At 35.2% G+C, this 13964-nt stretch overlaps 1 protein-coding gene across 5 annotated transcripts in view; it reads left to right on the forward strand.

Moving 5' to 3' along the window:
- Positions 1 to 13964, forward strand: part of UBN2 (ubinuclein 2) — a 162660-nt gene that overhangs the window by 63879 nt on the left and 84817 nt on the right. For all 5 annotated transcript variants that reach the window (XR_008912323.1, XM_056799760.1, XM_056799758.1 and 2 more), the window contains exons 5-6: positions 375 to 478; positions 8901 to 9402. Coding sequence is in view for 4 of the 5 variants with exons in the window: in XM_056799760.1 (XP_056655738.1) it covers positions 375 to 478; positions 8901 to 9402 (606 nt within the window). In the remaining variant the exon portion in view is untranslated. The remainder of the gene's footprint in view (positions 1 to 374; positions 479 to 8900; positions 9403 to 13964) is intronic.

The following is a 13964-nucleotide window of genomic DNA, read 5'->3' on the forward strand; positions in this document are numbered from 1 at the left end:
GTGTTGTTATAGTAAGAGTAGCTTTGTTAGTTTTTGTAACATTTTAGAATAATTATAAGCCTTTAAAAGTTGTCTATATATGAATGATAAGGCAGAAGAGAACTTGTTATATTTCAGCTTATTCATGATTTTTAGAAAATTTTGGAACCCTCTCCAATAGCATACAAGATAGTTATTTCTAATCTACTAGAGAAATCCTGGGAAGTTTCTTGAGGCACACATCAGTACAGCGACTTGCCTAGGATCTTGGGAGCTAGTTGCTGAGGTAGTATGTGATTACTATTCTCTTGATTCCATGCACTTTATTGACTAGGAGGTTATTTTCTTGGTGAAGAAAAATGCTTCATGATGTATTCTCTGTTCATTTTTTACAGGTTTCCAAAGTAAAAGAAGATGATATTGGAATAAAAAAGAGAAAGCGGAAAGAAGAAGGGGAGAAAGAGAAGAAGCCTAGGAAAAAAGTTCCCAAGCAATTGGGGTAGGTTTTGAATAGTGGAAATATAGTCATAGCCTAATTAGTATATGTCTTTTCATTTAAAAAAAATTTTCCATTGTTACATGATTCTTCTTTTCTCTCCCCTATACCCTCCCCTTCCCAGAGTTGACAAGCAGTTTCACTGGGTTATACATATATTATCACTCAAATTCTATTTCCATATTATTATTTCTTTTCATTTTTAAAGCAAATGTAGAATTAACTATTATCTCATTCTACTTTTAATTTAAAGAAATATTATTTATTGATTTATTTTTATAGACCCTGTGTATTGGTTCTGAGGCAGAAGAGTGGTAAGGACTAGGCAATGGGAGTTAAATGATTTGCCCAGGGACACGCAGCTAGAAAGTGACTGAGGCCAAATTTGAACCCAGGACCACCTGTCTCTGGGCCTGGCTTTCTATCTACTGAGCCACCTAGTTGCCCCCATGTAATATTAAAAAAAAAAATTAAAAATAATGTAGTTGATATAACATTATGGAATAAAGAATACTAGATTCTACCTTTATGTTAACACTTAACTACGATTAAATTTTTTTCCCTAAAATTTGAGGCTGATTGAATTCAGAGGTATGTGTTTCATCATTAATCCTCTGGAATGATTTTTGTGCATCACAGTGATAAGGGTTCCCAAGTCTTTTAAAGTTGTTTGTCAAACCACATTGTTATTGTATTAGTTATTCTCTTGATTCTGTTTACTTCAGTCTTCATCATTTCATACATGTCTTTCCCAGGCTTCTCTGAAACAATCACTTTTATCACTTCTCACAGTTCAGTAGTATTCTATCACATTATTAAATACCATAACTTAAATAGGAATTACCCCATATTCCCATTCTTTGCCACATAAAAAGAATTAAAGAAATGTTTCTGTATATCTTTAGAATTTCTTTTGCTTAGGTCTTAATTCCTTCCTTAATCTACTCTACCACTAATTCCTCCTTTTCTTTCCCTGTTGAGTCAAATGTATTTCTGTATGTTCTCATGTATGTGCAATGCGTGCATGCATATGTACATGTGTGTGTATGTGTATTTTCTTCCTCTTTCCAAATGAGAGAAATGATTAGATGTCAGTCAAAGTCCTTCCAGGTTTTTCTGAACTCATCTTGTTCATAATTTTTTTATGGTTCAATAATATTCATTACAACCTTATACCACAATTTGTTTATACATTCCCCATGTGATGGAGAACCCCTCAGTTCCCAATTCTTTGCCACTACAAAAAATCTGGTAAAAATATTTTTGTACAAGTAGGTCCTTTCCCTTTATCTCTGATCTCTTTAGTATACAAATTCAATACTGGTATTCCTGTGTTGGTGGGTCTTTGTGATTTTTCCTTTGCCTTTTGTTCTAAAAGATTGGACAGGTTTCTTTAAAGATTTCTTGAAATATGATGTGTAAGTTTTTTTTTATCCTGACTTTCAGATAGTTCAGTGATTCTTAAATTTTTTTCTCTTCATTCTGTTTTCTAGGTCATTTATTTTGCTTTGGAATACCTTTCATTTTTTACTTTTTTTTAGTCTTTAATAGATTATAATATTTCTTGTTGCGACATGGAGTCATTCCTTTCTGTTTGGTCCATTCTTTTTTTTTTTTTAAAAACCCTTACCTTCCGTCTTGGAGTCAATACTGTGTATTGGCTCCAAGGCAGAAGAGTGGTAAGGGCTAGGCAATGGGGGTCAAGTGACTTGCCCAGGGTCACACAGCTGGGAAGTGTCTGAGGCCAGATTTGAACCTAGGACCTCCCGTCTCTAGGGCTAGCTCTCAATCCACTGAGCTACCCAGCTGCCCCCTGTTTGGTCCATTCTTATTTTCAAGGAGTTTGCTGCTTGAGCAAAACTTTGTCTACTTTGTACTGTGTACCCTTTCCAATTATTTTGTCCATAATTTTTGCTTTTTTTCCTCAAGTGCTGCATTTCATTTATAAGAAAACAATTAAAAACACTTTTTAAAAGAAAAATTCTCATTTTCTTTCTTCTAGGAATTCATGTTGAATTTGTATCCAAATTATGTTTTTCTTTGAGGCTTTGATTGTAGATTTTTTTGAGTTATTGGTTTTTTCCCCTCATTTTTTCCCTCAAATTTCCTCAAGGCCTTGTCAGTGTAATAGCTTTTTTATGATGAAATTCTTTTTTTGGTTGCTCATTTTTCCAGCTTACTCTCTGACTTTCAACTTTTATGTTAGCCAAACTCTGCATATTACTGGAGAAAAAGTTTGGTCTGGTCCTGCTGCTGCTTTCTTGTCATATTGACTATTATTATTGGTTCTTAGGAACTACTCAGGATGGGGACCTGCAAGCATTCAGTACTTCCAAAGTAGTAAAATCCAGGACAGTAACTCATCACTGCACAATGATCTGAGCTTTGCAAGTTCCTGACCTTTGTTTTGGGCCTGAGCCAACACAACAGTAGATGCTGATGGACTTAGCCATTATCAGCCAGCTGGAAAAAGCTCTGTTCTTTCAGCATGACATAGCTTTGTAGGCTTCCCTTTGTTTTGGAATTTGAGCCCTGGGTTATTCTTTTTCAAGGTTCAGATTTTACCCAAAGTCAGAACTGAGACTGTGGGCTCTGGATATCATGCTGCTTGCTTCTGAACTTGCTCCTTGCTTACTACACAGGGTATAGGGCTTGTGGTTGCTTATTATTTCAGAATGTCACCAATATTGTAAAAATAAAATTGTCGAGTTATAAAAATAAAATATTTAGATGGAAAAACTTTTCCAATATAGGTTCAAAACCTTTCAAAACTTTTTAACTTGCCAATCAGGTTCAAACTGTTCAAATACTTTTGATAGAGTTAATCAAAAGTATCCTCAATGGTGAAGTGAAGCTCAAATGTGAACTTCCCTTTAGGGCCAGGCGCAAAGATGTTAAAGAGACTCTTATTATAAACACAAAATATTCATTGAAATATATAAGGATAAATAAAGGATTTCTAATTCTTTTTTTTTTTTTAATCCTTACCTTCTGTCTTAGAATCAATACTGTGTATTGGTTCCAAGGCAGAAGAGTGGTAAGGGCTGGGCAATTAGGGTTAAGTGACTTGCCCAGGGACACACAGCTATGAGGTGTCTGAGGCCAGATTTGAACCTAGGACCTCCCGTCTCTATGCCTGACTCAATCCACTGGGCTACCCAGCTGCCCCTCAGGATTTCTAATTCTAAGGGATTCTAAATTCCCCAAATAAACTCCTAGGTTCTACAAGGAATGACTTCTATGTTTCACAGGCTACACTAATCCTCCTTGATCTAACGAATCCAAATTTATACTATCTAAATAAAAACTACCGCTATTATCCTTATAAATCTTAACTCTGCCTTCAAATTAAAATAGCAATGGTTAGCTGGTTGAGTCTCAACAAAAATCAAGTTAGGACTCTGAGTCTTAACAGACTCTGAGTCCAAACCAAAGACCAGGTTTTTCTTTGTCTTCTCAGAGTTAAACCATCTATAAAACCTCAATAGATAGTCACAAGTATCTCCCAATTTAGGAAAGGAAAACACTAAAACACTAAGCTCCTTCAGATCTTTCCTTCAGGCAGAGAGAGGCAAAGATGTTACCTCCTTCAGCCCTGAGAGAGAATCTTTTGAGAGTGTCTCTGCCAGCTGCTAGAGAGAGTAATTGACATAGAAAACAGGTTATAATTGTCAGCAGTTGAAATTAACATATTCTCAGCCCTGCTTCAAACTAAACAATTCTTTTCTCAAGCAAGCCACTTTACTTCTTATCCCTACACTAATAAAACAATACTTATTTTCTAATATTATCCTTACAGTATACAATATCGATTCTAAGACAAATAGTAAGGGTTTTAAAAAACAAAACAAAAGAAACCAAATATTTTAAAAATAATTACTATTTGCCAGGCACTATCCTAAGTAGTAGGGATACAGTAAAAGGAAAAAAATACTATCACTGTCTTCAGGGAGTAAACATTTTAATGTGAGCCAGCATGCTAACATCTCTATACATACAAAATGTTTTCAGCTAAAGAGGGATTTTATCTCAGGAATTGAAGTGATTACGTAGATGGATTAAGAAGGTCTTTGAAACTTCCCTTGCAGAAGGTGGCATTTGTTTTGAGTCTTCAGGGAAGGCAGATATCATGAGGAAGAACATTCTAGGCTTGTGGAGTATTCACTGAAAAGCACAGATTTGGGAGATGAGTCCCAGGGACAGCATATATGTAGTATAAGTATATGGATAGATTAAAGTAAGACTGGAAAAGTAGGGAGAGACCACATTGTAAGTCAAACATACTATTTTATATTTGATTCTAAATATAATAGGAAGTCATTGGAATTTAATGAGTTGAAGATTGTTTTGTCAGGTGAGAGGAGTGTGAATTGGGATGGGGAGAGACTTGAGACAAGGAGATCAGTGGTAAACTCTTAAATATATCAGGCAAGGATGACAGTTGTGTGAATGGAAAAAAAGTGACACATAAAAGGCATTGTTAAGGTAGAAATGACAAGACTTGGGAACACTGGTGATATGTCTAGTGAGTGCTGTTAAGGAGTTAAAAATGATATAAGAGTTACAAACCAGGACTTTGATACTTTTGACAGTAATAGGGAAACTTGAACTAGGAAGGAAAGATAATGAGTTCTGTTTTAGGTATGTTTCATTTGAACTGTCTAGGAAGCAGTTGATGATATGAGACCAGAAGTCAGAAGAGAAGTTAATGCTAGAGAATCCTCTGCCTATCAGTGCTCATTGAACCCTTTAATGGGAGATGATGATCTTACCAAGTGAGATTGAAAGGTAGAAGAAAAGTCCCAAGATACATCCTTATAGGATGCTTATATAATGGTGGGCCCAGAAAAAAAGCAGTCTTATGGTAAGTAAGAAAAAGTAGATTATTACTAGAAATAGTAAATTATTTTTAATGATTTAGGAAAAGTAAATTATTACTATTCTTTTATGCTGGTGAAAAATTCAGTGATTTTTTCCCCTCAGACTGGAATAAGAAAACCACACCAGCTTTTCTCTTCATGGTGCAATAGAGGTTAAAGTTGCATGGAATTATTTATTGCTGGATTAAATGACTCTGCTCATACAGGAAATACATAAAGCAGTTCTAGATAATTTCTTCTCTCTGGGTTTTTATGACACTAGATCTTCATCTAAGGCACATCCCCTAACTAGATATCTTCCTAGACACTGCCCTGGACCTTCTTCTCTTTTCCTTATATCTCATAAGATCGAAGGGGTTAATTACCATATCTAGCAGATAATACCCAGATCTTTATATTCAGTCTTAGTTCTCTACTAAGGTCCAATTCTGTATCTTTAGTTACCTACTTTAAAATCTTGAACTAGATGATCTGTAAGCATCTCAAACTCAACATGTCTCAAAACAGACCTCATTTTTCTTCCCCAAACTTTTCTCAGCTTCTGCCCTTCCTTCTTGCCAGATTTAAACCAAGGACCTCCCCTCTCCAGGCCTGACTCTTAATCCACTGAGCCACCCAGGTGCCCCTGAAAGTGATATTCCTAAAGCATAGTGCTTTCTATTCTTTTAAGTAAATTCTTGACTCTTACCTCCAAGGTCCTTTAAGCCTTTTTATAACCTGACCCCTTCTTTAACTCTGCAGTTTTCTCCCATAGGACACTACTCTTCCCCTTCCTTCCATAGAACTTTATGGTCCATTTCTCCATCTCTTTTATCTCCATACCTTTACACTGGCTTTTCCCAGTGCCTTGAATATTATTTCTCCTCAGCTCTGCCTCTTGAGTTCCTTCAACACAAAGTTTAAATCCCACTTTCTAATAGGACATCTTTACAACTGCTCTTCCACCCCTAATTACTTGAACTTTTTTCTTTAAGATTGTCTTAAATCTGTTTGTATCTTATATGTATCTATTCATTTATATGTTATCTCCCTCATTAATATTTAAGCTTGCTGAGAGGAGGAACTCCTTGTGCTGTTGCCTTTCTTTGTATCCCACAGGGCTTAGCACAAAGACTGGTGAATAGTAAATACACAATAATTTTTGTTTGATTGACATTTCCAAAATCTGGGAATATAGCATAACTGTTATATTTATATACACACACACACACACACACATATAACATTATAACAACATAATAGTGCTATGTATTTTCTTAAAACCCTTACCTCTCTCTGTCTTAGAAGTGATACTAAGTATCAGTTCCAAAGCAGAAGAAGAGTGGCAAATGTTAGGAAATAGGGGCTAAGTGACTTGCCCAGGGACACATAGCTACGAAGTGTCTCAGCCTGAACCCAAGACTTCCCATTTATAGGCCTCGCTCAATTCACTGAGTCACCCAAATGTCTCCTTTTTTGTTGTTGTACTTTACAAGTCTCTGGGGCAAAGAAGAAATGAGGCATATACTAAGAAATGAAGGTGAAGTAAATTTTTCATATTTGAACCCAGGGCCTCAGACTTCTAGGCCTAGTGTTCCTTACACTGAGTCACCCGACTGCCCTGAGTACTATATATTTTTAATGCTCATCATCTTTTTGTATGCCCTATATTTCATTCTCAAATTACTATTGGAAAATTTTTCCTATGAAAACTATTCACATTGTTTCTATTAGTCTTCTTAAGTGGAAACAAAAGGGTAGCAAGAATCAGAAATTGGGAGTAGTGATTGAGAGCTCTTAGAGCACAATAATGGATGGAAGTATATTAAATCAGAGTTAGAAAATGTAACTTCTTTTTCTTTCTTTTTTTTGTCTATCTTTATCTATCTTATCTATCTACTTATTTATTTTAAAGTATTTTTCCTTGGTTACACGATTCATGTTTGTTCTCTCCTCTTTTTCTCTCCCCACTCTCAGAGCTGACAAGCAATTCCCCTGGATTATACATGTATTATCACTCAGTTCCTATTTCCATATTATTCATTTTTGAAATAGGTAATCTTTTAAAACCAAAACCCCCAATACTATACCCATATAAACAAGTGATAAATCATATGTTTTTCTTCTGTATTTCTACTCCTATAGTTCTTTCTCTTAATGTGGATAGCAATGTTTCTCATAAGTCCCTCAGGATTGTCCTGGATCATTGCATTGCTATTAGTTAACAGAGACTATTACATTTGATCGTCCCACAGTGTTTCAGTTTCTGTGTACAATGTTCTCCTGGTTCTGTTCATTTCACTCTGCTTCATGGAATTCGTGGAGGTTTTTCCAGTTTTTAAAGAAATCAAGCAGTTCATCATTCCTTACAGCACAGCAGTATTCCTTTACCATCTTATGCTACAATTTGTTCAGCCATTTCCCAGTCAAAGGACAACCCCTTATTTTCCAATTTTTTGCCACCATAAAAGCATGGCTATATTAAGCCACCTAGCTGCCCTTTTATTTTCTTTCAAAATAGGTAAGAAAGGTAGAAGGAAAAGAAATGTTTGCTAACTGAAAATAAAGTGAGTTGAGATGGGAGGTCCTGGGTTCCAGTGTGACCTCAGACACTTCCTGGCTGTATTACCCTGGACAAGTCACTTAAACCCCACCGCCTAGCCCTTACCGCTCTTCTGCTTTGGAGCCAATGCACATTGTTTATTCTAAGACAGAAGGTAAAGGCTTTTAAAATAAAAGAAAGTTAATTTAAAAATTAAGCAGATTCAGAAAGGGAAGAAACAAATCCTACACTTTGTAAATAGCTGAGTTTGTAGTGTATACAACTAAAGGTGTGATCAGCTAAGATTGGCATTTCAGGACTTATTTGGACTTGGATTTGCAAAAATAAAGTCAGCCAATTAAAGAGCAAAAAAAAATGCATGGCTATAAATATTTTTGTACAAAGTTCTTTTTATCTCTTTGGGGTACAAACCTAGTAGTGGTATTGCTGGATCAAAGGCCATTCATTCTTTTAAAGCCCTTTGGACATAATTCCAAATTTCCTTCTAGAAAGATTGGTTCAGTTCACAATTTCTGTTTCTTTCTAGATGCCCTTATTGAAGTACAAGCTAAACAGGACATGTATTTGAATTGTATCAGATGTCCATGTTCTCTTTTTTTAATTAAGCAATCTTGAATTTGATTTCCTAATTTGTAGGTACATTACCTTACATGCATTCACATTCTAAAGAGGATGCTTTCTAGTAGTATGAAGAGAGCTTCATAATTTTAATTGGTTTTCATCAAATTCAGTTGTTCTTAGTTGACTATACTCCTGTCAATTCTTTTTTCCTGTTCTCTGGTCTTAGTAGTCAGCCATTTAGCTACTATTAGTGCCTGTTTTTTGTTGAAGAGGAAGAAGAAAATTGATACGAAAGTACAATTTGATGTAAACAAATTCTTAAGATACACACAAATTTTGCTTTTCTACCATTTTTAAATTTCATTGAGTACATATTCATTTTACTATATTATATTCATGTTTTAGCTTTTAAAAATTACATTAAACTTTTCTTTTTCTACAGAGTTGTGGCTTTGAATTCTCATAAATCTGAAAAAAAGAAGAAGAAGCTCTATAAAGATCCCCTTTCTCTAGATGCCATGATAAGAAAATTTCAGAAAGAGAAAGAAGCATTAAAAAAGAAAGAGTCTAACTCCAAAACCCCAGTGACTATGTTGACTTCCACTCTCAGCAAATCCCCTTCATCTGTAGCTACAGCAGTGGGAAATGAAGTGTCAGACCTAAATCTTAATAGTGCTGACCCAGTCCTTTCCATTTTTGGTAGCAGCAATGAACATGAACTACTTCAGGAGGCTGAAAATGCCCTAGAGATGCTTGGCGATTTAGACTTTGACCGGCTCCTGGATGCTACTTCCAATGGTAGCCCAGTGTCTGAATCAGGGGGAGAGAATGGAAATGCTCCCCAGCCAGCCCATACCTCTCAGGTTCTTTTACCCAAGGTGGTACCCACCCTCCCAGAAGGTCTGCCAATACGTCTTGAAAAACGCATTGAAGATCTCCGCATAGTAAGTGTAACCTTCTGAAGAGAAAGTAATTCTTATTAAATTATTTGAATAATGTCTTAAATGGGGGAGGTTTGTTTTTTTTCCCCTAGGTGGTACAATAAATACAGCACTGGGTCTGGAGTCAGAAAGACTTGAGTTCAAATGTGGCCTCAGACCCTTATTAGATGTATGGCCCTGGGCAAGTCATTACTTTGATAGCTTCAGTTTTCTCAAATGTAAAATGAGGATTCAGCATCATCTACTTTGCAGGGTTGACTTGATCAAATGAGGTAAAATTTGTAAGGATCATGTTATACCTTTAAGGGCATTCTGTAGAAAGAGGATTAGCTAATAGAAATAGAAAAAACATGTAGCCAGAGGAGACTTAATAGTAATCAGTGAATTGGGAATTTTACTCTTGTTTCTTATCAGGATATTTGATTAATCAAATAATATTTATCCTCCTTAAAAAAAAAGTCTTATCTTAGAAATTCCTTTCCTGTTTGTTATTGGTAGGTAGATCAGAAATTGAGAGATTCCATAAGATTTTAGAATCAATAAAAATCAGCAAACATTTATTAAGTTTTTTCTAAGGCCAGACACTGTTTTAAGCACTGGGGTTACAGAAAGAGGCAAAAGAGTGCATCTAATAAGAATATCATTGATAATTTATGGAGAAAACATTTCAGGTTAAGATTATGAATGAACAGATTCACAATGATAAATGATTAGTTAAACACTTGAAAAAGTTAGGAATGTTAGATTACAGGATTAGAGAAGTTAAAGCAAATGTTTATATCTGCAAATTGAAAGCTTTTTTTTTAACTTCTCCTATGTTTGCTAATCTCATATAATAACTCTTATAGCTATACTTACCTTCTCTAGAAGATTTTTGACTGGTGCCTGAGAGGAGTGTCTTAAGTTGAGAGAGGCCAAGAAGCAAATGAAAGTAGCTTATAAGGCAATGGGCATGCTTGTGAATTCTTCTCCTTCCATAACCACCGTTGGAGTATTGTAAACATACTTTTAGAAGGAAGTTTGTTCTCTTTTTACTGGAGAGTAGAAGAGGGAAACCCAGAAATCAAAGCAAAAAATAAACAGGCAATGAACATTTTTAAGCACAAAGTGCCAGTCACTAGGCTATGGTATAAAGTAATCTAGTCATACTTATTGTAACACCCCTTTGGGCCTGCTTCTGTGCTTTTTCTGAACAGTGTGCCAAATAGTGTTAGAATCAGAATTATGGAGAACTTAAAGGAGAAGATAACAATTAATGATGTCCATTAGACTTGAATTGGGGAAAAAAGAGGAAACTCAACATGAAAGACTAATAAATCCTTTGCCGAGAGTATACAAAGAATCTGACTATAGAAAAAAATTAAAATGCTTCTGGAATCAGTAAGGTATATCTACTTAGCCAACTATTTCAAACCAAATTATCCCTAGAACATGACATGATAAATGTCACAGCCAAATTGCCAGGGTACCTGAAAATTCACATTTAGACTGCTGCTCTATTGGTAGTTATTTTTCTAATGAGGAGCCTCTTTACCTAGCAAATTGGGCCTTTGAAACTTAAGCACTATTCCCTAAATGAAGAAGTGACAAAAAATGATATAGAAGAAAGAGAATGACAAACACCAAATCATTAGTAGAAGTGGTAGTCATAGCTAGAATATTTAGCAGTAGTTTTTAGAAACTGACCAGGGTGACAAGAATTAGACAATTTTTCATAGAAGAGCAAACATAGTGATTGATAGAAGAGTGAGTCTCTTCGAGGTATGAAGAACTCTTAATACTTTAGTGGGTCATCCATGTGCCACGCTAAAGGCACGTTAGCTAGAGGATAATTACTCTTTTAGTGGATACTTGTCAAGATTATCCTGTAGAAATAATGTGTTTAGTAAGATTTTTACTATCTGACAGTATTAGATACTCTTTAGTTCACCCTGTGCACAAGAGTGTTGTTCAAAATAGAAAATGTTATTATAGAAAAACTTTCATCATACAGATTCTCTGAGACTTCAAAACTGATACCATTAAAAATGCCTTTTAAAAATATTACCTAAGCCTGGAATAGGGTTGTCAGATATTAAAGAAGATTCGTAGAAAAGTCAGGCCTGATGTCATTATATACAGAAGTGTCATTTTTTTTCCTAGTCACTTATAGCCTTTGGAGTAACTCATCTCCCAAATACTATGGCACTAATTCTTGAAATAGTAGATTTATCTTTCCCAGGACATGACAGACACAGATCTAAGGTGGGTGGTGGTGCAAGAGTGAGAAATCGGGATTTTATTACTTTTAGGCAGCCAGTAATTCAATTTTCCACAGTCTGGGAGAGAAATAGGTGGTGTTAGTTTACTAATCATACACAGTGAGGCTAGGCAGAGTACCCTCATGATGTCTTAGAACTGTTTATTAAGCTATTAAATGCTATATTTCCTGTGTATAATTTTGTGCCTTCCTTCAAATTTCTGATTAAGATTTGTATCTTTAAAGTTATCCTTAACTAAATCAATAAAAAAATCAACAGGCATTTATTAAATATCTACTATGTGCCAGGCACTGTTCTAAGCCCCGGGGGACAAAGAAAGGCTAAAGATAGTCCCTTACTCCCAAGGAGCTCACCATCTAATGATTATTATTAATTTACATGCTTATAATTATCCTCAGCAGCTCCTGAAACCCTTAGTTCTTTGGTTTCATACCTTTATACTTTAAGTTCATGTTTTGTCTGTGTTTTCTGATTTGTGGGTTTTGCCTCAACTCTTCCACTAAATAGTAAGCTCCTTAAAAGACACAAAGACTGTCTTTTGATCTTTTCTGTTCTATTACAATAGAATATTTGAGTTGGTGCCACATTACACAAAGCCCACTAGGAAGGGATACACAGGTCTGATCATGTCACTACCCCTTTCAAGGGGTTTCAATGGCTCCCTTTTATCCTTGGGATAATAATAAACAAAGTCCTTGTTTTGAAACTTGAGATCATGTAGTCTACATTCTGTTCAAGCAGACCTTCTTGTTCCTATACAAATTATGTTCAGTCTCTTTGTCTTTGTGCAAGTTTTCCCTCATTCTTGAAATGATCTTTCTCTTTACCTCTACATTTTAGAATCCCTAACTCTCTTCAAGGAGTTACTTTATGGTGGCCTTTTCTGATCTTGCCACTTGTTATTTTTCTCTTTTAACATTGCTTTGCATTTACTTTGTGTATATCTTTCGTGTTTTCTTACCTGTGTACTACGTATTCTTTCCTCCAGTAGATGATGAACCCCATATGGGTAGGGAATGTTTTGTTTTTGTATCCCAAGGGCTTCACACAGTGTTTGGCACTCAGTAAATACTTGTACAATCTCCAACAAATGAAACTGAGAAGGAATGGTCATAAAGGTGGATGAGATCCCTGAAAGGAGAGACAAGTAATCCAAAGAAGGAGAATATGCAGAAAAGTGATGTGAAAGATGTAAATACTGTTAAAAACTGAAGAGAAATCTAGTAAAATGAAGATTGAGAAAACATCATTGTATTTAGTAGTTATAAGATTGTTGATAATCTAGAAGAGAGTAGTTTCAGTAGACTGATAAGGAAGAAAAAAACAGATTGCAAAAGATTCTACAATGAAGGAATATTATATTGTTTGGGCCAAATTGCTCTTTACATCTAAAATATCCATAGCCTGGAGAAGGGGAATTAATCAGGTAATTCTAGTTTAAACCTTTGAGTATCTGGTTTTGCTCTGCTTATGTATTCACTAAACCCCTTTGAAATACAATTTAGTTCCATGAGGATATAGAAGTTCTATGTAGATAATTGGTCACATTCTTGAAATATGTCTTTCCTTTTAAATTTATAGATATATGTATTTGATTAGCATAAGTCAAGTCCTCAGATCTTTTCTGTGCCTGTTTAAATAGTTTCTAAAACTGGAGAGTTGTAGACTAGAACTTAAGAGTCATTCCACCCTAAACAGATTGGTCTGCTTATTTTCATGGCGGCATCTTTTTGCAAACAACTAATGGAACTGATATTTAAAGCAGTTCTCTTAATTTATTTTAAAGATAGATCATTAACCTACTATTTCTTTTAACATTACATATACATTTAAATGTCCATTGCATTTTAAGTGCTTAAGTGGCTGAACTCTCTCATCTGACTTTTACATACCATGCTGAAATTTGTTCAGATGCAAGTGTTCTTAAGTTTCCTGTGATATTTCATTGTGCCATACCTCCTACTTAGTCAAAGATTTTGCTTGCAGAATTCATGCTTTGGCCAGTTCTGCTGTACTGGAAATGCTTGGATCACAATCCAAGGCAATAGAATGTTCTCATCATCATACAGGGCTTGATAAAAGTTCATTACCAGGAAACTATCCACTGGTTAGGAATACTTTTGCAATGCCAAACATCCTACATATAGCTTCCTTCCACTTTAGTGGTACTAATAGCAGAGTGGCAGAAAGGACTTCTTAAAACCACATTATTTTTAATTTTTATCAATTACATGTAATAACAAATTTACACATAAGTTTTCTGAAGTTATATGATCCAAATTGTCTCTCTCCCTACTGCCCCTA

The sequence above is a fragment of the Monodelphis domestica genome, chromosome 5 (genome assembly GCF_027887165.1).
Source record: "Monodelphis domestica isolate mMonDom1 chromosome 5, mMonDom1.pri, whole genome shotgun sequence".
Classification (NCBI taxonomy): domain Eukaryota; kingdom Metazoa; phylum Chordata; class Mammalia; order Didelphimorphia; family Didelphidae; genus Monodelphis; species Monodelphis domestica.